Source organism: Penicillium oxalicum, chromosome VI, assembly GCF_001723175.1.
Source record: "Penicillium oxalicum strain HP7-1 chromosome VI, whole genome shotgun sequence".
Lineage (NCBI taxonomy): Eukaryota > Fungi > Ascomycota > Eurotiomycetes > Eurotiales > Aspergillaceae > Penicillium > Penicillium oxalicum.
In genome coordinates, this window is record NC_064655.1 from 2,626,385 (window position 1) to 2,649,882 (window position 23,498).

At 52.6% G+C, this 23,498-nt stretch overlaps 8 protein-coding genes across 8 annotated transcripts; 5 read left to right on the forward strand and 3 right to left on the reverse strand.

Annotated features, from left to right (window-relative positions):
• Positions 1 to 192: 192 nt before the first annotated feature.
• Positions 193 to 1,292, forward strand: POX_f08157 (Hydrolase tropI; the record flags this gene model as incomplete). The annotated part of the gene is made up of 4 exons (XM_050116938.1): positions 193 to 280; positions 400 to 725; positions 876 to 999; positions 1,090 to 1,292. The coding sequence occupies 4 exons, from the start codon at positions 193 to 195 to the stop codon at positions 1,290 to 1,292; spliced, it is 741 nt and encodes a 246-aa protein (XP_049967077.1).
• Positions 1,293 to 1,816: 524 nt separating this feature from the next.
• On the reverse strand, positions 1,817 to 4,358 carry POX_f08158 (Fimbrin; the record flags this gene model as incomplete). The annotated part of the gene is made up of 5 exons (XM_050116939.1): positions 1,817 to 1,848; positions 1,931 to 2,913; positions 3,066 to 3,724; positions 3,863 to 4,073; positions 4,186 to 4,358. 5 exons carry the CDS (start codon positions 4,356 to 4,358, stop codon positions 1,817 to 1,819), a joined length of 2,058 nt encoding a protein of 685 aa, XP_049967078.1.
• Positions 4,359 to 5,479: 1,121 nt separating this feature from the next.
• Positions 5,480 to 9,200, forward strand: POX_f08159 (uncharacterized protein; the record flags this gene model as incomplete). Its single annotated transcript, XM_050116940.1, has 3 exons — positions 5,480 to 7,629; positions 7,718 to 8,968; positions 9,044 to 9,200. 3 exons carry the CDS (start codon positions 5,480 to 5,482, stop codon positions 9,198 to 9,200), a joined length of 3,558 nt encoding a protein of 1,185 aa, XP_049967079.1.
• Positions 9,201 to 9,549: 349 nt separating this feature from the next.
• POX_f08160 (uncharacterized protein) lies at positions 9,550 to 9,984 on the forward strand (the record flags this gene model as incomplete). The annotated part of the gene is made up of 1 exon (XM_050116941.1): positions 9,550 to 9,984. One exon carries the CDS (start codon positions 9,550 to 9,552, stop codon positions 9,982 to 9,984), a length of 435 nt encoding a protein of 144 aa, XP_049967080.1.
• Positions 9,985 to 11,143: 1,159 nt separating this feature from the next.
• POX_f08161 (uncharacterized protein) lies at positions 11,144 to 14,269 on the forward strand (the record flags this gene model as incomplete). The annotated part of the gene is made up of 2 exons (XM_050116942.1): positions 11,144 to 11,730; positions 11,800 to 14,269. 2 exons carry the CDS (start codon positions 11,144 to 11,146, stop codon positions 14,267 to 14,269), a joined length of 3,057 nt encoding a protein of 1,018 aa, XP_049967081.1.
• A 1,009-nt stretch (positions 14,270 to 15,278) lies between these two features.
• POX_f08162 (RNA polymerase II transcriptional coactivator KELP) lies at positions 15,279 to 15,992 on the forward strand (the record flags this gene model as incomplete). Its single annotated transcript, XM_050116943.1, has 2 exons — positions 15,279 to 15,521; positions 15,774 to 15,992. 2 exons carry the CDS (start codon positions 15,279 to 15,281, stop codon positions 15,990 to 15,992), a joined length of 462 nt encoding a protein of 153 aa, XP_049967082.1.
• A 250-nt stretch (positions 15,993 to 16,242) lies between these two features.
• POX_f08163 (uncharacterized protein) lies at positions 16,243 to 20,550 on the reverse strand (the record flags this gene model as incomplete). The annotated part of the gene is made up of 5 exons (XM_050116944.1): positions 16,243 to 16,917; positions 16,984 to 17,165; positions 17,235 to 17,720; positions 17,795 to 20,447; positions 20,509 to 20,550. The coding sequence occupies 5 exons, from the start codon at positions 20,548 to 20,550 to the stop codon at positions 16,243 to 16,245; spliced, it is 4,038 nt and encodes a 1,345-aa protein (XP_049967083.1).
• A 1,226-nt stretch (positions 20,551 to 21,776) lies between these two features.
• Positions 21,777 to 22,918, reverse strand: POX_f08164 (Pre-mRNA-splicing factor srp1; the record flags this gene model as incomplete). The annotated part of the gene is made up of 5 exons (XM_050116945.1): positions 21,777 to 21,829; positions 21,886 to 22,264; positions 22,319 to 22,418; positions 22,492 to 22,548; positions 22,836 to 22,918. The coding sequence occupies 5 exons, from the start codon at positions 22,916 to 22,918 to the stop codon at positions 21,777 to 21,779; spliced, it is 672 nt and encodes a 223-aa protein (XP_049967084.1).
• Between the last annotated feature and the right edge of the window lie 580 nt (positions 22,919 to 23,498).

Genomic DNA, 23,498 nt, shown 5'->3' on the forward strand with positions numbered 1-23,498 from the left:
GTCCCCGCACCGGTTGTGATCTCATTCTTGTAGCCTTTTAAACGAAGCGATTCTACATATCTCAGGGAACAATTCACTCTTGCTGTTTTTTCTTCTCCTAATTTTCCATTCTTCCCCCTATTCGACCAACGAGTACCCCTATTTGCTCAGAAATCCTCCAAAGCTTTCTTTCTACTCCAAACGATCCACAAAATGGCCTCCAATCCCCCCGCAGCATGTTGCACCCTCGGCGTCAAACACGAAGGCGAAGCAAAAGGTTCCCTGGAACAATTCGGCGGTGGTACGCTTTCACTCTCGTTTTCTGAAAGTTTTTTTTTCATTCCTCTTCCTCTTCCCAGGCTCATCCACATACACATTTCATCCTTCATCTCGACTCATCTCTCTCTCTCTCCTCCATAGTCGAAACATACCTCATCTACCCATCCGACAAATCCACCACTCGCGCCGCCCTCCTCCTCACCGACGTCATTGGCCATCGCTTCATCAATGCCCAACTGATCGCAGACCAATTGGCCGCTAATGGCTACCTGGTCGTCATGCCCGATCTGTTCCACGGAGATCCCATCCCGTTGAATCGTCCAGCAGACTTTGATCTCATGGCCTGGTTGAAGGGTCCACCAGGTCACTTGCCACCGCGGGTCGAGCCCGTCGTCAAGGCGGTCCTGGCAGAAATGAAGACCAAGTTGGGATGTGAGAAGATTGGAGCGGTGGGATATTGTTTTGGGGTGAGTTTGTAGTCTTTTCATCTTTCTTCTGACAGGAGGAGGGGTGTGAGTCAAAGCGGAATGGATGAGTCCCCGTTATTAAAAAGGCTTTGGGGGTAAATTAACAACACCTTTTTGATGAATGAATGATTGACTTGTCCGGGCTTACAGGGCAAATACGCCATTCGTTTACTCAACGATGCCCAGGTGGACGCCGCCTACGTGGCTCATCCCAGTTTCGTCGATGAGGACGAATTGGCCGCGATCCAGCGTCCCTTGTCGATTGCGGCTGCTGGTAAGTTTTTGGGGGGGAGAGAAATCTTTCCCCTTCTTGATCCAATGAAAATGAAATGATGATTCTAACCACTCATCCTCCCCTGGCCAGAAACCGACTCCATCTTCCCCGTCGAAAAACGTCATGAATCCGAGCGGATCCTCGCCCAGACCGGTCAGGTGTATCAGATCAATCTGTTTAGTGGAGTGGAACATGGATTCGCCGTGCGGGGGGATATCAGCAAGCCGGTCATTCGGTTCGCCAAGGAGGCAGCCTTTATGCAGATGGTCGCTTGGTTTAATCAGTATGTTTAGAAGACGCCTAGAGAGAGAGAATACTCGGGGGGGGGCAAAGGCAACGGTTTATGTGGTGTGTCCTTGGATGATCGGATGGATGAGAGGGTCCAAGTCTGAGGAGACAATCCCTCTGGAATAAAGAGGAGGGAAAGGACCCATGATTCCGTTTGTCCATAGAGAACCTTAGACGCTATTTGCTTCCCAGTTTTACCGTCTCCTTTTCTTATTGTCCTATTTCGTTGACTTGCTTCTCGGAAATCGAGCACGCTTTTTATTCATCAGGTGAAGCCCGCATCGGAAGACGTACATACATCGTTTCAACAGACTCGGACAACATGAAACCGGGGAGAGGCGAAGAGGCCCAAGGAGAACAAAAGAACGCGAGAGTTGAGAAGCAGAGGAAAAGAGGCAGGTTGGGAAGAAGGTGATGCAGAAACAGAGCTTTTCCAGACAGGGCTAGGATTCGGCCACGGTCACTCGACGACACACAGCCCTTCCATCACGGTCCCCATCGACCAAAGTCGAGCATCTCGCCTCGTCCTTTACATCTTCTCGTGCGTAGCCATGAGCGAACCTATCAAAGACGTCAAGTCAGCATTATACCATCCACGTGACGATCGACTCTCAGCTCCCCAAACAGAAAGAGAACAACGTACCGATGAAAGTGGTCACCAGGCGAGAGCGCACTTGGCAGATATCCTCCGGCACCAACCAGATCGTCGCACCCATCTTGCGGGCAATACTGATACTCAATTTGGCATTCGCGTAGGCCTCCTCGTCGGAGCGACCGGGGGTCACCAGGTCGTAGTCCACGTAGCTGCTCTTCATTCCATTCAGCACATCCAGCAAGAAGCGGCCGGTACCGATCGAGGGGTCCTTGAAGCTGCGGATGGCGCTGCCTTGACCCCCGCTCTTGGACATGTCGTTGGCCCAGCGAATCATCTCCGCATCGGTAATCTCCCGCTTGCCCAGACGCTCGGCAAGCGCAGACAGCGTGCGGGTGATGTCGCGACGCATCAACTGCCACACCAGACCCAGGGTGAGCGTGCGCTGGCCGTCGGTGATATCGGCCCCCTGCACTCCAACCAAGGAGAAGCCGTGGTGCTTGCCGAGCTCGATCGAGTAGTTGGTGTTCTCCACGGCCTTGAAGCGCATCATCTCACCGCCCGAGGCGGGCCGCTTGTTGACATGTCGCCAGTTGACACTGCCGGGAATCACCTTGTCGTACGCCTGCAGCAGAATGGTACCATCACGCAGATCATCAAAGAGTGAGTTGACCGCCGGTTGCACGTCCAACGAGTTCAGCCAGAGAGTGAAGACACGGGCTTCGCGTTCACCTTCCGCGTCAAAGTCTTCCACCTCAAGCTTCTCCTCCTCGGTGATGGGATCCAGACCAGGGTGAGTGTTGAAGAGGTTGGCCACAAAGGCGAGGTTCAGCTTGGGGTTTCCAGCAACCAAGGAAGTCGGGGTCAGGAACTTGCGGCAGTCCAGCTTCTCCGCATTATCGAGCACCTGCTCGGCACGCTGAAGCAGGTCTTTGGTCTGCAGGGGGCTACGGGAGCACACATCGGGCGCCAATTGGTTCAGGAGAACTGTGTAATTCTCACCGTCCTTGACATCGGTAGAGAAGTTGGTCACTCTGTCGAACGTTGCGAATTAATTTTTGCCAGTCGGTCACAGCGTGGTTTAGAAGCTGATTTAAGCCACGAGAGAGAGAGAGAGAGAGAGAGAGAGAGAGAGAGAGAAGGGAAGGGGGGAGGGAGGAAGGGGGGAAGGGTCAATCTTTCTTACCGTCGCTCCCATTTGGCATTCTTCAGGTGGTAGTTGAACCAACGCAGCAGAATCTGCTCTGGGGGCAGACGCAGGAACTGTTCGAGGGTCTCATCCTCCTCCAGCAGGCGATACAATTCAGGGTGAAGCTTAATATCGATCTTGCCCAACAGACCACGACGAATGACCTGCCAGATCAGACCCAAGATCAAGTGCTCGCGAACCTCGATGATATCGCCACTGCCAATGTTGACCACGGAACAGCCGATACCCTTGGCCGAGTTGATCACGATGTTGTTGTTTTCGGTCATGTGGAAGGCGTTCAGCCGCTTGATCTTCTTCCCGGGCTTGTTCAACACTCGCTCGTCAATCGTATCCGGTACACTGTCGTTGATCAGTTTGGCCAGGACGAGACCGTCCTTACACTCGTCGAACATCTCAAAGGTGTCGGTGGGGAAGGGCAGCTTGTCGCCAATGTCGGGGTCCCCAGCCAGCACCGCATTGATATGCCGCGTGAACTCGGTGCGCTCATCCTCGTTAATGGTGTGGGTGACATTTGCAGAAGACCCTTGAACGTGGATGCGACCACCACCGACGCTTCCCTTGGAGACGTGACGAGCACCTCCTGCACCGGCACCGGCGCCGGCGCCGGCTGCTTGGATAACGGCGGCGGGGGCTGGCTGCGGCGGGCGTCGACCCGGAGCGAAGTCGTGAAATGAGCTGTCGCCATCGCAGAGTCAGTGGGGGCTGAATATTTGACAGGGGTGCTCGATCTCTCAGGTAGTCAATGTTAAAAGAAGCTCAATGCAGCCACATACATCAACGTAGTCCTCCAGCTCGACCCGGCGGGAGCTGTCCAGCTCCACGCCCTTCAAGGTCTGGCGCACGACATCGTACGGTTGCCGTTCCGATTGCTGCGCCGCCTTGATGACGGACGCTTCGTCCAGGTAGCCACGATCTTCGACATCGAGGCGACGGAATGCATCCTGGAGGGAGAAGATCTCTCCCTGATCCAGTTGCGGGAATCGCCTGACAGAGAACGACCACGTGATTAGTGAACTGCGGATTCGCACTTGTCCGGAGGAAGAGTTTCAACACACTTTTGAAGCTTGAGAACGTTCATTCTGAGTGGGTGACCAACACAAGGAGGTCGGGTATGGGGAGGATGGCACAATGAGGCGCAAACGCGATTACGCCGGAACTCGACGGAGGCGATGAAGAGGGAGGGGGCGGTTCACGGAAAGAGAGAGGGGGAGGATCGCGAAGTTGGGATGAGACCTGAGAACTTTTGCGCAATCCACCACTGACCGGCATGCACTCAATGGGGGGGGGGGATGGATTGGAAAGAGTAAGATTTCAAGAGAAAAAAAAGGTGTCGGACCTGGTCAGGCTGAAAAGATAGTCTCAGGCAAGGCCCGTAACACTATTCCTGACAATTCACGGCTCAGCCTCCTTCTCGACTTCTGCTTCGCTCCCCTTTCCGTGAGCCTTTCCAGGTGGGGGGGGAGCTTCCGCGCATACGTTGGCGGGGAAGTGTTGACGGTACCGTGTGTATGGTATTGTCCGATCCCACCACGCCGACCTGCCTTTTTGGTGGTATCTTACCCCTGGCTACTCAGTGTATACTTTGTCCAGAGTTGATGCCTCTATGTAATTCCAGGTAGTAGACAAGTACCCCCGTGGCCTACGGCATACGATCTCGAGAAAATGGACCTTGCCTGCCTTGCCCGATGACGTCGAGCAGGCTGCACCACACCGAAACACCGCCAGCCACCACGAGGGCAATCCGGCTCAAGCGGTGCGACAGTAAGGAATTTGCAATCTGCTCCTCGTGTGGCAGAGTGCAGTAGACTCCCGCCGCCGACACCATCGGTGAGCAAGTCCGTACTCGTCATGTTGGGCCAATCTGGCTCAATCACGCCCAGAGGACAGAGGTTCGAGGACATGATGGACGAACCTCGAAGACATTCATGTCACCTCATCCCGTGATTTTCGTATAGTCGCGGCTACAGTAAATACGAGATACACCTCCTCGGCGCTGACTCTGTCAAGTTCAGAAGACATCTCCTGATCTCGACCAGGCAGACGAATTCGATTCCCATGGTTCAGTGTCACGGCAGTCAATGTTTTGGCTTGGTTCATCCAGACAGCCATCAATCGCGAAAGAAGAGAGTCGCCCTCTTTGGAAGCGAACTCGAAAAATTGACGAGTCGGGTTCTTTGGTAGCCTTGTGGGAAGAACCTTGGCGTTTGGGCATCTCTAGTCACTCGACGAACAATCCATCCGCTATCCACACCTTGTCTTACGCCTGCACTCCGTCTTGATCAGCAAAGCGATCATCCTCTTCTGACGTGCGCGATGCTTAAGCCCGTGACGGGTGACTGTCAGGTGACTCGGTCTGAGGAACCGCGAAGGTGCCGCCGAGATTGAGATTGATGGACCTGGTCCCAGGTGAAGAAATCCTCCTGGCCGTGCAGAAAGTCTGGTGGACGGCTGGTCCCCACGTTCGCCCGGATGCTGCCATCACCTCGGATCAGATGGGCTTCCTCCTGGACACCGTTCGACCAAGCCTGACAGGTGTGGACGGTGGATACTCTGCGACCACCCTCCCCAAAGTACAAGACGAGCAGAGTAACAGGGGGCTACTCATGGAAGATCGGAGGGCGATCTCCATGTCAAATATAGTCGGTCTGTCCACTCTTACTCATCGAGAGGGGTATATGTATGTAAGTAATTCTAGCATGGCCGTCGCGCGCCAAGCAATCAGCTGCCAAATTGCTTTCCCCACGCGATTACATCACAACACAACCGGCAGCTACCTGGCCCACTTCCTGCACGGTGATCTGCCCCAGTTCCCATTAGGACCCACGACCATCAAACAAAACTTGCGCCAGCTGGTCTCTCCCTCTAGGTGCCTCGGCTGTCTGCATGCAATTTTGACGGCCCTGCGCTTCGTTTGGATGCTCTCCAGCGGTTTCCGTTTTCGACAGCCGACTCTTGCGATCCCTGAACTGATAGCTGGCCGGCCTTCCTGCTCTCTCCTTCCCCGCTACACACTGGTTCGGCAGGTCCTCCAGCGCTGCATATGTCCAAGCGTGATGACGGGTACTGAGCAAAAATCCTTCCTGGGCAACCTCTCTCCGTGGAGCACCCCCAGAAGTACCACTCCCTTGCCGTCCGATCGGCCTTTGGGAAACAACCCAGACGTGCTGCAGCGATCCCAGGGCGAAGACCATACAGTGACCCACCGACACAAGTTGAGCTCTCGTTACTATCCACCCGACTGCCCACCCTTGAAAGCAAAATGGTACTACGCAGTGGACTCACCGAAACGGAAGCTTGCTTTGCCAGATCAGAAGAAGTCGGAGCAAAAACCACCGCCTCCACCGAAGAAGTTCGTCCCTTTCTCCCGCAGTGACTCCCAGGCGATTGAGGCCACCTTTCAGAAATTATCAGAGATCGAGGACAATCAACACAGTGAGCAGGCTCGTAAAGCGGCTTTACAACAGGTGTCAACCAAAGTTCCGGTCAACGAGGATTATCTGTTTGACGTGGATGTCGAAGCCCGCGAACTGAGTCCGGCCTACTGGATTGGCCCTGTCTATGAGGTTCGGCGAGGCACATGGTTCTTGCAGGAGGGCTCAAGCTTTAAACCTTGCGAGGAGAACTTGGCTACGCAGCTCGAGGAGGGATATGTCAAATTACGGCCGTGGCGTATGGCGACGGAGGATGGGGGCGGAGACAAATCGGACGGCGCGAGCTCTGCCGAGGCCCGTAGCAGAACGAACACGGGATCAGATACGCCGAGTACAGCGCCCGAGACATCACGCTCTGCAAATACGAAGCAGCGCGAGAAGTCCCAAACTGGGGCAACGGGGCCAGTGGCAACTCCCGCGGAAGTCAAACAATATCGCCTGTTTGGCGCCTACATGAACCGGATTGTCACTTATGAAGATGCAACCACCGCATGGCTAACCACGGACGACTTCATGTCTCGAGTCAGCACGACGGTCTTCCAAACCTTGGGTGGCGCACGCGGCATCAAGTACGTTCGAGGGCTTGGCGAAACACGGCGGTCACGGGAAGCACCTGATGCGAAGGCGTCGCAACGAAAGCAGGACGAGAAGACGTCCGATACGCCCCCCGGACAATTTTCTTCGTCATCCGATCCCACCACCAAGGTGGCCTCCATTCTGGCAGATGCGGCAGACAACGATGGTGAGCTGGAGGCGGAGTTGCGACGTCCCATCTCAACGCTCGAGAGACAAATGTCATCCCTGGCAGGACAGCCTCAGAATCAAGCCGAGCTAGAGGAGCAGGCTCGAAGGCAAGAAGAGCAGGAAATGGAAGATTCTCGGGAAATCGAGAGTGAAGATCAAGGACGCGAGATCGACCATCTGGTGCTGGTCACCCACGGTATCGGTCAACGGCTGGGTTTACGTTTAGAAAGTATCAACTTCATTCACGACGTGAACGTATTGCGAAAGACTTTGAAGGGTGTCTACAAGGCGTCTCCAGATCTTCAGGCATTGAATTCCGCGTTTCCCGATCATGCCAGCAACTGTCGGGTCCAAGTGATTCCCGTGTAAGTGGAAGCTCGTGAACCGAAAAAATTCTGACTGTCCCCCCCCCCCCCCCTCCCCCCCTGGATCTAGAACTAATTGGATGGAAAGGTGCTGGCGCCATCTTCTCGACTTCCCCTATCGAGGGGTGAGACAGAATCGAAAAGAGCTCGACCTGACCGATGCAGACACCCTGGAGGATGATGCGTACCCTAGTCTCGCTGATATCACTCTCGACAGCGTGCCTGCCGTTCGAAACCTCATTTCCGACCTGGCCATGGACGTCCTCCTATATCAGAGTGCCTATGCTGACCACATCGCGAACATTGTCAAGAAAGAGTGCAACCGGATCCTGGAGTTGTACCGGCAACGGAATCCGTCCTTCAAGGGATCCGTCAGTCTCTGCGGTCACTCGCTCGGCAGTGCCATCTTCTTCGACATTCTTTGTCACCAATCTTCGGATGTCAGTAGCGCTGGCAAAAAGGGCTCGGCGGCCCCGATGGAATCGAACGATCTCGCCGATCAACGGGGTGGAACCGAGACGGCCCTGAACTTTGAGTGTGAAGAGTTTTTCTGTCTCGGGTCTCCCATTGCTCTCTTCCAGATGCTCAAGGGCAAGACCATTGCGGGCCACTCTGGTCTCGGCTTACGAGGCCGTCAAGGGGGGATCGACGTTGGCGGACTCGAGTCGCACCGCTTGGGTGATCTTGGGTCTTCATCCCGGGACTCAAAGAGCAGTCGCAATGTGATGGAGAACTCGGCGATCATCTCTGCCCCTCGGTGCCGAGACCTGTACAACATCTTCCATCCCTCGGATCCAGTGAGTTACCGTCTCGAGCCTCTGATCACGCCGGCAATGGCTAGTCTCAAGCCTCAGCCCCTACCCTCTGTGAAGAAAAGCCTATGGGCCGCATCCGGACAGAGTCTCTCCATTTTGGGCTCACGGATGGGCCAGAGTGTCGGCTCTCTGTGGAGCAACTTCACCTCCGGCGTCGCGAGCAGCTTGCTTAATCGGAGCCTGGGTCTGAGCGCAGAAGACCCATCCGTATCACGCAGCGCGTCCAGCAGTAGACCCGCCGCCGACAATGCAACGGGACTCCCACGCACGCAGTCGGGTACGAGCTCACACGCTTCATCGCATGGCAGTGGTGATCACGGTGAGACTCTGATCGATCATGACCTGGAAACGCTCTATGACGGGTTCCAGAAGAGTCGCACGTCGCAGAAAAAAGACCAAGCACGGCCCGCGGGCGGGAAAGCGGCCGATTTTGATGCTGAAGATCAAGAGCGCAAGATGAAATTCGAAGACGCCAAAGTTCGAGCGTTGAATTCGAATGGCCGCGTTGATTATAGTATTCAAGAGTGAGTTTTGCCGTTCTTCTCGTTTGATCGCTTCTCTAGTAATGGACCAGAACTGACGATTGCTACCCATATCAGGGGTGCCTTTGATATCTCCTTGATTGCCAGCATCGCCAGCCATCTCACATACTGGGGCGATGAAGATGTGAACCACTTCATGCTTTCTCAAATTCTGTCGCGCAAGTCACGACATCGACTGAAGGGAGGCGTCACTTTGGACAAAATGAAATCGTAGATTTGGAAGGGGAGCAGATTCAAGAGTCATCCATCCTGTAAATAGATCTACACGATTCCAACTATAGACATGGATCTTTATCCCATCCCAGGCAGACTGAACTCCACGTCTCGATAGCCTTTCGATCTTTTATCATCTCCAGACCATTGCGAACTGGAGACACTTCTCGAGGTAAGCTTCCGTCCCTCGCAGCTTTAGCGAAACGCCCCACACCGGAGAAATACCCGCGCAATAATAATTCCATCCCCGACAGCGTGTTCCTCCCTTTAAGACAAATTTTTCCCTCCTCGACCTCACGAAATTTTCCTTTCCTACCAACCTGGTGAATCCCCCACCGTTCGTGCACACAATGACTGCCGAGCTGCAGCAGGTTCAACGGGTGTGGGAGCGCATCCGCGCTAACAGCCCCATCTATGAATTCCTGTTGAGCGAAGTCGACATCTACGAGGCTGAGCCTGGCGTGGTTCGGGCGCGTCTGCTAGTCACCCCTCGTCAACTCAATTCCAAGGGTACTCTCCACGGCTCGTTCTCTGCCACTGTGACGGATTGGGCGGGAGGTCTGGCCATCGCGTCCTGTGGACATGAAGCCACAGGCGTCAGTACAGATATCCACGTCAATTACTTGTCGACGGCCACGGCGGGTGACCAGCTGGAGATTGAGAGTCGTGCCAACAAGGTTGGCAAGTCGTTGGCGTTTACCACGGTGACGATCTCGAAGAAGACGGACTCTGGGTTGACGATTGTCGCTCAGGGATCCCACACCAAGTATGTTCGGACACGATGAAGTCCTGATCGGCGTGGCGGTCTTTTTCTCTTCCGGTGTTTGAAACATGGATTTCTGATCCTCCTTGCCTGCTCTTTCCTTTCTTCCCCTTGCAACTTGTGGAAAGAATCCACGCCGTCCTTGCATTGCAGAGTTCTGCCATGCGCTGCACTGTCGGGGTATCTTTCCATTCCCTCCATTCGTAGATCTTTTTTCACAGACTGAGGAGATGGTGGTTGCCTCCACGCGACTGCCTCGTTTGTGACCCGCAATCTTTTATCATCCGGCATTGTTCACACTGTTTTTGAATGCCTGGGTTCACTCGGATAGCGGAGAGTAACATTCCACTCTGTTTAGCTTTAGATTCCTGGCTGTCATTGTGACTTCAAGGAAATGATGAATGGATACATACCTCGCCTGTGCGAGCTCCATAGAATTTTTATGTTGTCCTTTTTCTTTTTTCTTTCTCAATCTCAGTTCACTCAGAAATCGGTAGTCAACGCTCCTTGTGTGTATTCACGGTAGATGGATCTGCCTCGCTCGCTCTTTTACCATTTCTAGAAATGACGAGACTGCCCACCCTGTCGCCCGAGAGGCCGACACAAAGAGATAATCTCAGCCAGATCGACTCCACAATGACGCTATTCCCAGACTCTGCAGCACCGCAATGACGATCGGATCAAAGAAAAAAAACCTTATTCAACTGCATCATATCTCGATTTACGGCTAAATCTGATCTCAAACCAGATCTGAAGACCGATCGACCCCGGCGCCCACAACCGACTCAACGTGCCAAGTACCACTTTACCGTAGTTACGCCAGGCATGTCCGTCGTTCGTTTCCACTTTTCCAGAATCGAAAGAACCGGAGGCTTGCGCACTGACCAGTCGGACCGCCTCCTCGGTCTGCTTGCGACACTCTCTCGCCGATCGGATCTTCCATTAATAGCTCATACTGCCGGACGCAATCGTCCAGACTCCCTCATCCTTTTTGGTCACTTGAAACTCAGGGTTGTTTTGCTCTTCCTCTGTGGTCGGATTGTTCCCTTCTTGGTGTTATCTTTGGACACCGAGGTATGGAGGTTCGTTGCTTTGCTCAATCGCAATCGGCGCCGCTCACCCCAAGTCTGGCTAAGCTAATGAATTCCATTGATCTACCGCCAGGTCTAGAGCCACACAACATGGACCCATCCATCGATGATGTACTCGCCTCGACAGACACAATGCCCTCAATGGAGGTATCGACCTCATCCGACAAGAACCCAGCATCCTCAGACGATCCCTCTACGAAGCCATCGAGTGTAAAGGCAGCCAATGAAGATGCGGTCGATCCCCAAGAGCTTCTTGACCGGACCCTGGATTTTCTCGCGACGGCCAGTAACGAGACCCTAGTCGCTGTCTTTGCTGCGGCATCGCTCGTGATATACACCATCCTGGGTAGATTAGGCCTCATACTGATCGGGACTGGGGTGGGAATACTATTACACGCATCATGGGAAGGTTCACTTCCAACACGGGGGGCCGATGGCGTCTCGACGGCGTCGCCAAAGCGACGAGAGCTGGCACTGGAGGTATCTCAGAGGCTGCTGGATTGGCCCCGACGCACTCCTCCTGGGCATGTCACACCTCTCAAGGTGGATTATCACGCCGCCGCCATTGCCGCCCCGGAGGATCTGACAACCGCTGATCTGGACTATGCGACGTTCCGACCGGCGACGGCCGCCGCGCTACGATCGTTCACGGATGCTGTGGTCACCGATTATGTGAAGTAGGACATTCTGAATCTTGACCTCTTACGCTGGGGCTTATTGACTAATTTAAATGATGTCGATCGCAGAGACTGGTATGAGCCAATTCTTCCCAATGAGATCATCTTTCCCGGTTCCTGTCGGAGGACATTGACCCACTTCGTGACGACCATTTCCTCCCACGTGTCGCGAAAGCGAACCGAAGAGACATTCTTACAATTTCTCACCAACTCCTCTTCCATAATCATCGTGTTTCTCAATGAACTGGCCGCGGCCTTTGCGGCCTCGGATGCCTCTTCCACGGATGCCTCCGAGGTGGTGCAGCAGTACCTCACGAAAAGCCCGGACAGTAGTTTGGCGAATGTCCTGTCCGAAGAACAACAAAGAAAGAAGCTCAACATGGTCGCGGATGATATCCTTTCTCACTTCCTCGATCCAAAAGCATACAGCTGTTCTCCGGTCCGGGATTTCCTGCGGGAGATTTTCGCTCGGCTGGTCTTAGAATCAACAGTCACTAGTCTTTCTCGTCCCGAGTTCATCAATGAGTGGATTATATACCTTCTCCAAGACGGAGAATCTGAAATCATGCATGCCATCGACGCAGGGGTGGAGGGTGCGCGCAAGCAGAGCATTGGTGTGAGCAATGTCCCAGCAGAGCCCGAAATTGCAAAGGCTGTCCTCCCAGAGTCGAACGGAAAGGCTGCCAGTCAGTCCCCTGAGCGATCTGCGAGTAGAGTCGACCAAGCCGAAGAAGACGCGATGAAAGAGGCAAAAAGGCTAAGCGCACTGATGGCTTCTCGAGATGCCCATGTGCTCCAAGAGAATCACACGCCTCAGCCCTCCCACCAGCAACACCCAGAGTCGCGAGCTCTCGGAGTCAGTCCATCTGATCCCGTGAAAGAAATTGAACATCTCCCTCCTTTGAATACTGTACATGTGTCAGAGGGTCCCGGTTCTCAACCTCAGTCTGCGACTACGGCCGCGACGTTCACATCTCCAGTATCCCGTCATAACTCAGAGAATCAGGCTGTTTCGCTTCAACATGCCCAGGTTCTGGTGGATGACGATGGTGCAAATAGCGAGAAAGGTATCATCAAATCCAGACCGACCTGGGACTACCTGATCCAGATCGAGCCGGCGTCGACCCGTGCGACCGGTTGGATGGTGTTCCGGAAATACGCCGACTTCCAATCTCTCCACGAGATGATGGCGACTGTCTCCAGACTCAATCATATTCAGAGTTTTTCCGATCAGTTCCCCAGCCTGCCTGCTTGGAAAGGCAAGACGCGGCAGAATTTGGCGCGAGAGCTTGAGCGATACCTACAAGAGGCACTGAAGCATGAATCGCTCGCGGAAACAGAGCGTATGCGACGATTTGTGGAGAAACAGGGTGCTCCATCTGAGATGAGCCCGTCCAAACCGGCATTTTCATTCCCGGGACCTAATACCTTTGAGAATCTAGGAAAGGATTTGCTGGGGGCTCTGAGCAATGCGCCCAAAGGTATGGCCGGAGGAGGCCGTGCAGTTCTCGATGGTGTCACCGGGGTCTTTGGGGGTGCCAATCACAACCGAAAAATATCGACTGCGTCAGACCAGGTGTCCACACATCGAAAGACTGCGTCACGGGCAAGTATGGACCTCGCGATCAATCCTGGCTTGGCCAACGCTTTGAACCGAGTCTCTTCCCCCAGTATTGGATCAGCTTCAATCGATCCGCTGGCGTCTCCCCGGTTCGGTGGGGAACAGCCGCTCTCTCCTATTGTGCCTTCTTCCCCACCGACTGCGGCGCTAGGTCTGGGGTTGTCGAAAGACTTTGTTCACATTCCGCCTCATGGAAAAGACGTGAGCAACGGCGCTAGCCTGGCGTCTAGCCCAAAGGATCCCTCACCCCCACCGCCAGAGTTCAAGATTCCTCTCACGACTGATGGCAACGCCTCTGCTGATCCAGTGCAGCCCGTTGGGGTGAAGGTCGAAGCCAACATGGCCTCTCTGGCCTCTCAACTTGAAACTCAAGTTCCCAACGAGCCAGAAGTGACTTCACACCCCTCACGGCGATCGCAAGTCCCCATCACAGCTGATGAAACACAGATCGCAGTGGAGTTAATATTCGCCGTGATCAACGAGCTTTACACCCTATCCTCGGCATGGAACATTCGCCGCACCCTTTTAAACGCGGCGAAAACATATATCCTACGCCCGGGAAGTCCCACTTTGGAGACAATCCGTGACCTGCTCCAAGAGTCAATGATCGATGCCCACTCTTCGGACGAGGCTCTTGCGGAGTATATTCGGAAAATCAGAGAGAGTGCTCTTCCCACGGAGACAGAACTGAAATCCTGGCCTGCCCCACCCAGTGAAGATGAGAAACTGCGATTGAGAGACACTGCCCGTCGATTGTTTGTGCAGAGAGGTATTCCCCAGGCTTTGACGAGTGTGATGGGCGCTGCGGCTAGTCGGGAGGCCTTGGAGAAGATTTTTGATAGTCTGCAGGTGGAGAGTGTGGCTCGGGGCTTCATCTTCTCATTGATGCTGCAGGGTTTGCGGGTCTTGACTTTGTAGAATATCGATTTGCGTTCAGAGGATTTACCTATGGGCATGGACAAGGAGAGTTCTATACATGGGGTTCCTTGGAATTAGATCCTTGATATGTGTTTTCACTTGCGGTAATTGTCTCTTCCTATAGGTCTATGATCCATCTAATGATCATAGATAGATTTCTGGCATCATCATCATCATAATGGTGTGCAATTTACATGTGGAACCCTTGGATAAAAGGCCTGGGCTTAACCTGTGGAGCTGTTAAGTACTGCTGAGCTCATTCCCTTTCCTCATACTCAATGTTGTTCAATCTTATCCATGTCGATCGAGTTGGTGGCTTTGCAAATCTCCAGAGAGGAACTACCTGGTGGACCGGGTTTCTTCCATCAATTTTCGAATGATCAAAAGGTAAACTGATTGGAAAGATAGTTCTGAAAGTACCTGATACGGGCTTCACGTCGAGATCAAACCTACCTCCGCTCTGGATTGGACTCCCATAGCGACCGCATTTTTGGTGCACAGTCGAGGTTAAGGTTGGCAACTATATATCCCGACCAACATATTGACCTCTCCACGTCCCCCACCACTTTCAATTGAGCCCCGATCGCTCTCCAAATTCTACCTAGGGTATTCTCGGTTAATTTATCACCACAGCCAGAATACATAGATCCAGCAACATCTACAAAAGTAAATCCATCAGTTACTGTGGTGACATCAAATCGGCGCAAATCCGGGGAATCAACCACCTTATCAATTTGAAAATGCCCACGTCTTATCAGCACGTGCAGCGACACGTCTCAACGCGTCGCTTTCAACCGGCAGCCAGTACAGTACTTAACTACTTACATCTTTAGGAAGAAACCCGTCCATCTGCGTTTGTTTCGCTTTTTGATTTTTCGCCTCTCTGTAAAGATTTATCTGGTCTTCTGAGGTATACCATATACAAGGGACACCCAGCGTACTTTTTTGATCTGTCTCAGTTTCAATTTGCCCTTCTCCCCGACTACCTCTCTCTCTCCGCACACTCAAAATGGCCTCACGAAAACGCGCATCGGATGCTGCAGGGGCCAGCGAAGGCGTAGATTCCAAAACCAAGAAGACCAAGGTTGTCAATGATGGTGAAACATCCACTGCCAAGACGGATGCCAATGGGGATCGGTACTGGGAGATCTCCAAGATGCGCCGGGTGACTGTTTCCGAATTTCGGGGCAAGACCATGGTCAGTGTTCGGGAATATTATGAGAAAGATGGGCAGGAGTTGCCTGGGAAAAAGGTATGGGGCTTTTTGTTTTTTTTTTTCTGGTTCTTCTTTTCCATCTTCTCCTTTTTTGTTCTCTTGTTATTGGATTGTCTTCATGGACGTGTTCCTAGGCTCTTGGAAATCATCCCCAAGTACGAACGTTGAGAGGTGAAGTATAAGAGCAAATTGGAGTGGATAAGGACAATTTTTTTTTTGTTTTTGGTTTGCTGAACTTTCTCCGTATCTCTGAAAGACTGACATTACCCTGCGGTGAAATTTACATAGGGAATCTCCATGTCACTGGAGCAATTCGCTGCTTTCGTCAAATTACTTCCTGAGATTGAACAGGCAGTCCAGCAGCAGGGGGAGTCATTGCCTCGGCCGGTATATTCCGGCAGTGCTGCAAAGAACAGTGACAATCATGAGCAGGGTGATTCGGCCAGGACTGAAAGCCCCGGCAAGCCGAACATCGAGGCGACCAGCGACGAGGAGAGCGATTCGTAAAAGGGAGGGGGGGGGACGGTGCATTGGAGTGTCATTCGACAGTCCCTGAATGTTTGAAGCAGCACAGGTGTCTTATGGTCTTTGCTCCTTTCTATTGTGTTTCTCACCTTTGCCCATAGTTTCGCTACATCCAATACCCAGAGCCATGTAGTCATATAACAGTCATGTTTCGCATTCAAAAAGTCTCCTGGGTATGATGATGAATCATCATAGAAAATGTGTTCCGTGGGTAGAGGACCAAAGAGATATCTCACATGCTCGCTTCTTGCAGCGCTTGGCGGGTAGCAAGGGAGCCACCTCGCCAGGCATGGCGAGCATCAACCTTATGGACAAGTTGATGTTGTTCTCCAACTTGACCCCAGCCACCTCCACCTGGAGTCCGGATGATGATGCGCTCGCCCGGTTGCATCTCAACAGAATTCTTCCCCCCAAGATTAATCATTCTTTCTTCCCATCCTCCATCGGCTTTCTTGACCCGTCGTATCCACAGGTTCTGGCCACATTGACCGTCTTGGCCACCTGCTAGCCCATAGGGATGGTAGACGCGGCGTTCAGACAGAATTGAAACCTGGACGGGAATTCTGAACTCAATATCGCGGACAACTCCATCTCCACCTCGGTGTTGGCCAGCGCCTCCAGAGTCTGGTCGAAGGCTGAATTCTCGAAGGATAACGGGATATCTTCGTTCAAAGACCTCGGCGTCAGTAATCCGTGTGTTTGTCATGTGCGTGTGTACGCCAGAAGTTCCTTCCCAGTCCTTTCCGGCTCCGCTCCCACCGGCGATGGTCTCGTAATATCCGAAGCCCTTGGTCTCGGTCTCTCCTTGGAGATTACCTCCAAATCCAAAAGTGAGATTGTTCGTGTCCCCTTGAGAAGCAGCACACGCCTGGAAGCATTTCAAAATCACATCGGTGACTCGTTGGCTCTGAAGATACGTGAGTCACAATGATGGCTGAGAGAAGTAAAGCAACGAATTGGATATTTGACTCACCGTAAGAACATTGCCTCCTACCACTGCTGCCGTTTCGGACGGCGATAGCAGACTTTTTGGCGGGATACGGACAGTGATAGGCTTGAGACAGCCCTGATTCAGGGGAATATCGGCAGAGATGAGACATCGCAGGCAATAAATGATCGCAGAGTACGTAACTGCCTCGGGTGCATTGGTATTTCCTTTGACGAAGAGTCAGCCCGCTAGTACCCGTGATGATCAGCTGAATTTCTTCCTGGCTGACGACTTACCATAAACTTCTGGCCCGGTACCAGTAAAATCGAAGACCGCTTCCCCTTTGTCTGCATCAATGGTAATTTTCAATTGGATTGGTGTTCCATCATCCATGTAATCCACCGCACTCAGCTTTGGACCTGAAAATCTATCGTTAATCCCCTTTAACAGATTCCGAACGCTGAGCTCTGCGTTATTCTGAATTTGGTGCATGTAGAAAAGCACCACGTCCTCGCCGTATTCGTCAATCAAAGTGTTGATCAGGTTGATTCCCTTCTTGTTAGCGGCTATTTGAGCCTTGAGGTCATTCAAGTTGTCTGCTAGGCAGCGAGTCCCGCTACAATTGGGATACTGCGCGGGCTCTTGGTATAGGAGTTCCGTGATACGCTTCTCATTGAATTTGCCCTCGGAGACCAACTTTTCACTCTTGATGGCGGCACCCTCTTGATAGAGTTCTTTCGAATGGGGCGGCATTGAGCCAGGTAGAATACCCCCGATATCCGCTTTGAGGAGAAAATTTTAGTATCATACTGAGTTGGGTGTTTCGCCTTCCGTTGGGGATAAGAGATGCCCTTACCATGATGTGCTCTCGAAGCGACGTAGAAGATGATTTTGCCCTGATTAAAGGCCGGCTGAATCACCGTGATGTCGGGCAAATGAGTGCCTCCGAATTCGGGGTGATTGGAAACGATCACGTCACCTGGCTTGAGTTTGCCACGCCAGATCTCTGCCTGCATCCGCACACAAGTCGACATGCTGCCGAGGTGAACTGGTAGATGGGGTGCGTTAGCAACCAGCCCCCCCTCTGGATCGAACAATGCACAAGAGTAGTCGAGTCGCTCTTTGACATTGGTGCTGACGCTTGTCTTTTGTAGAGCACGGCCCATCTGCTCTGCGATGGCCATGAAACGATGTGAGAAGACGCTGAGTAAAATAGGATCAACAGTGTCGGTCTTGACCTGCGGCCCAGCTGAGTCTAAGTTGCCAACGTTGATGACAACATGGGTCTTGAGAATAAGGGCGGAGGCGCCAGGAGGTACAACAATGGTTTGAGTCTCATCGGCAAGGATAGCCGGCCCTTTGACGCGGTCATTGATTTGCAGATTGTCGAGCCGGTAGATTGGTGTATCACGTCGACCCCCTTCAAAATATACCTGTGTTTTCCGATACTCTTTTCCTACTACATCCTTTGGCTTCAACTCTTGCAGCTGCTGATCGACTGTCTTCTCTGATATCTTGAAGCTTTTGCCAATGCCCCGTACTCGAACATCATCCACGATGATATCTCGATCAGGTAAGGTGAAGCCAAATTCTTGCTCGTGTTGCCGTACAAATGCCTTACCAAAGGCCCATTCGTCGCCATCATAGGCTTCATCTGCTTCTTCTTTGCTGGGCTTGAGAATCATCAAAGGTGACTCTGTGCCGCGGTATCGCATATTCAAATACTCTTCAAAGACAATGGAGTCGTCGTCGAAGCCTTGCTCCTTCAATCTCTTTGTAGATCGCTTCTTTAATTCGTCAAGTCTTTCCATCAGCAGATCTCGGACACTCGAATCGTTTCCCCAGGTTCTCGATTCCGGTTCTTGTAGCTCATCCACGACATCGGCCAACGCCATGCCATATGCAGATAGCACAGATGAATAGCGGTGAATCAAAATCTGTCGGATGCCCAAGCTTTCGGCGATAGCCACAGCATGCTGCCCGCCAGCGCCACCAAAGGTTGCTAGTCGATGCTTTGATGTATCGTGACCTTTGGCTTCAGTCAAAGACCGGATGGGCCTGGTCATGGCTTCATTGGCAACCTTAATGAAACCGAATGCAACTTCATCCGGGGTCATAGACTTGCTGTTGTCTCCATTGCCCAGCCCTTGGTTGATCTCTTCAGTGAGCTGCTCAAAGAGACGTCTACTAACTTGCTCATCCAGACCCTCGTTCTCGTGAGGGCCAAAGATCTTGGGGAAGAAATCAGGAACAATTCTGCCTAAGAAAAGGTTGGCGTCGGTGACAGTCAGTGGGCCATCTTTACGATAGCACGCAGGACCTGGATGAGCACTGGCTGACTCTGGTCCAACGACAAATAATCCATTACGGAAGAACAGTCGTGAGCCACCACCAGCGGCAACCGTGTTGATATCCAGCTGAGGGGACTGTATGGTTACTCCCGCCGTGGTCGTCTCAAAGACGTGTTCATAGCGGCCTGAACCATATCGACTAACATCGGTGCTCGTCCCACCCATGTCGAACCCAATGACCGGGATTTTTGACACTGGGTCGTAGGAGGTCAACGCATAACCGACAACGCCACCAGCAGGCCCGGAAAGGATGGCTCGGAGACCGGAGAATTGATCAACATCAACCAGGCCGCCATCTGACTGCATAAATTCGCACCGTGCTCCACGTGGGCCTGCTTCATGCTTCACACTCTCGCTTCCAAGGCTGCTGTTGAAGCCAGCTTGAAAGCCAGAAATGTACTTTTTGATTGTTGGAGTCAGATATGCGTCCGCACATGCAGAGGTTGCTCTTGGTACCAGCTTGATCATTGGCATGAGCTGATGGCTCAAGCTGACATGATGGAAACCAATCTCCGTCGCCAGTCGCCCAACCAAGGCTTCATGGTCGGGAAACGTGTAGCCATGCATAAGACACACAGCTATACTCCGGATCCCACGGTCGTACACCTGCTGCAACTGTGATCTTACAGTCTTTTCATCGGGGCGTTTCAACACGCGAATAGCCTCGGACGAGAGGCCGCGTACCACTTCAGCGTCCGCTTCAGCACGGTCTCGAGGAAGTGTCTCCGTACTTCTCCGCTCGGGGTCTTCGGTGTAGTCTTCGAGTGTCACTCGCTCATCGATCTCTATGACCTCTTTGTATAGTACATCAGGCCGCTTGATGGCCAGGTCGAATATACGAGGGCGCGACTGGTTCCCAATTTGAAGGCAATTTCGAAAGCCCTTACTGACCACTAGGGCGATGATCTCGCCCTTGCGCTCAAGCAACGCATTGGTTGCAACGGTAGTTCCCATGCGAATACTTTGGATCAGCGATGTGTCCATAGGTTCTCTACGCGGAATCTCACGACCGGTGAACTTGGAGAGGATCCGCCGGATTCCTTCGAGTGGTGCATCCTCGTAATTGCTTGGATCTTCCGAGAGCAATTTAATCACCATGTCATCTTCTGATTTTCCTGTGCCAGGGTTGCCCACACAGTCGGTGAATGTGCCCCCTCTCTTGCCGACTGGTCAGCCTCGGCGATATATGGAAGTCAAGGGGAAGGGTATACGGGCGCACATCTATCGCAATAGTAATTCCTTTCCCGTTGGTTGTCTCCATTTCGGCTAAGTAAAAGGTTCATGAAGCACAATGCGGTGTAGTGCTAGCAGAACAGGATGAAGGCAGAGTTGCGTCCAGAAAGCCAGTCAATGGGGTACACACGACCTGGTGGACTGATGCTGAATATTTTGACGAGTTCACCACTTTCCCCGCACGATGTATTCCATACGTCATTCCGAGGTATCCATGTATACTTGCGACTGTCGAAAATGATTGAACATATTCCAGGGAAAGGCTACAGTGGACTTGAATGGAGGCAACAGAGTGAATATCGACCGCGCCGGAAGTGTTAGCATGCATTGTGCATGGAAAGAGGTATTGAAATACAATGCAGCCGCAGCATTACAGTGTGCCGTCAAATACCACTCTACAGGGGCTGCGTCAAAGTGCCATGCTCACTCTGGAATTCGGAGTCACCTACCGCTTTTGCGCTGTCAAACAGAAACTGTCCAAAGGAAACTCGGACCGGGGCGCCATCGATTCAACCCACTGTGACACCTACTACCTCGTCCGAATATGGAGATGGTCATCTCTACAGGACAAAACCGTACGTACGTCTTTACTAGCTTCGAATCGGAGTAGGGGAACGTATTCGGAAGATCCGGCCGATCGTACAGGACGGGGATGAGTCAAGGGAGAATCGGTTTTGGTATTAGAATTGCGAATACGGATGGGCGGCGGGCGGGTTTCACTGTAGAAAACGCAGGGACGAGACTGAGAGAGGGAGGCGAGAGATAGAGGAGACAGGATCGCTCGACGTCGGTTTTCGATGGAGTCCGAGCTGCTGACCATGATGAATACCAAAGCCCAGAAAAAAAAAGATTTGAAAACAGGCGAAGATCAGGTCCGTTGCACGGACACCACTCCGCCACGTGAACCCCAATTAACAAGAAGATCTCCGCGCCATATTCGTTGTAAGCAGAATGTGAAGAAAGTGGATGATGAACGCTGCTGGGACAAGGAACCAAGACGGGAACCCAAGGATGGACAACCTGTGACGAGAAAGGGCAGAAATTTCACGGAAGAAGAACCGAATTCGGTGAGAGCCTGCCAGTGAGAACGCTGCGGCCCCTCGTTCCGAGGCCATTCGACTTGATCTTCGAACGTTCCACGTTTCGCCGGGGGCGGCTGGCAGACGCAGGGGTAATAACATCTGTGCAAGTAGGGTTGCTGATAGTTCGTTGAATCAATCGAAAAGCCTGAAGTGAGCGCCATACTGAGTGAATCTACTCAGCAGTGTCGAGCTCGTCGTGAGCAGAAGGAACGGGGTCCAGGGGTACTGAAATGCCGTTAGAAAAGTGCCGTTTCAAGGGCATGTGACGGTCATGCACTCACCTTTCCTGTCATCGCCATTAGGGATGGCGTCGCGTTCCTCCTCCCGACGCTCCCGGTCGTCTTCACGTCTCTCACGATCCTCCTTGACGTCACGGTCCCGGTCTTCGGGGCTGCGGGAGCGATCGCGAGAACGCTCACGTTCGCGGTCACGGCGGTCATCGCGTTCCCGACGGTCGTGGTCGCGGTCCCGATCGCGGCGATCATGGTCGCGGTCGGGGCGGTCGGCGTCCCGTTCATATCTGTCATCACGTCGGGGCGAGTAATCACCGCGGCTGCGACGGGGGGAGGGAGAACGGCCTCGGCGAGGAGGAGTGCGATCACGACGGCGATCCCGACCCGAATCGAATCGCCAAGAGGCTGAAGGGGGAGTTCGCGCCCACTAAGATAGGTCTTAGCATGCAATCATCTCGACAAAAGGCACGACCAGGCTTACCTCAATCTTCAAGAGATCGTCGCGGCCAATTCGTTTGTTGTGCATCTCATGATAGGCATCATCGGCGTCACGGCGGCTCTCATACTCAACAAAGGCAAAGCTACCTAGGAGTCAGCTCCACATATCGAGTGCACCCGTTTAAAAAGGTCGATATCAGGCTTCGGGGATCATACAGTCGGCTTGAAGGAGTTCGAGGCGCAGGAATATCGCAGCGCACAAGGCGACCATAACTGTGTCAATGGTTAGATTTTGTGTTCACACGGCTCGAGCAAGGGTTGCAGGACGGATGGCGGCGGATCAGATGACGAGAGCGATCGATTACACAGGAGGTAATGGGGACGAGACGCTTTATGCGGGCCCGGGGGGGTTGGATTGAACAACGACGAAAGCCATAGATGATAATTGAAGTATCATCGAGGCATCGGTAAGTCGGGATATTGAGGAGGAGCAGCAGCAGGAGAATTATCGACGATTGGAAGCTGCGATGCTCGGGAACGAAAGGCGTCACGTCACGTACCGTTCGAATTCGTAGGCAAGGTCGCGGGCACGAGTGCCATGGCCGAAGCCTGTGACATAGAGAGTGGTGCCAGATCGAGACATTGTGGATGATCAGCTCCAACAATGGCACAGGTCGATGAAAATTTGGTTGAAGAAAGATTGAATGGTGGAAAGGCAGGTGTGATGCGAGCGCGATTTTGCTCCCTTCATTATTAAGAGAATAAGAAGGCGGTAGGTAATACGGTGAGCTGCAGGAACCACTCATGCCAATGACGAAAGAGAACTCTGTCCTCCTTGGACCCCTGCTACTCGAGACACTCTGTACGTATTGTAATGTAAATGCTCGAACCGAGCCTCATATATCACCATTCTGATTGATTCAAAGCTTCACAGTCAAAAAACTAAGAGTTTACTTTTGTGTTTGTAATTATCGAAAGCAGCATCTAGGCCAGCATGTGAATTCTTCACATAGATCAAGATTTGAGGCAAAAGAGGAATAGTATACAGCTTTACATATGTATAGGTACAACGTGCGTGATTACATATACAGAGCACAGTACTGTAACTGCATGTGTATTGTATCGAGCTCTTTGTTAGTAGTATCCCTCTATCTCGGCGTGAGAAACGCTCAGGCACCGCACAGCGGTGGCATAAATTACTGTATTACTGAGACAGATACGTA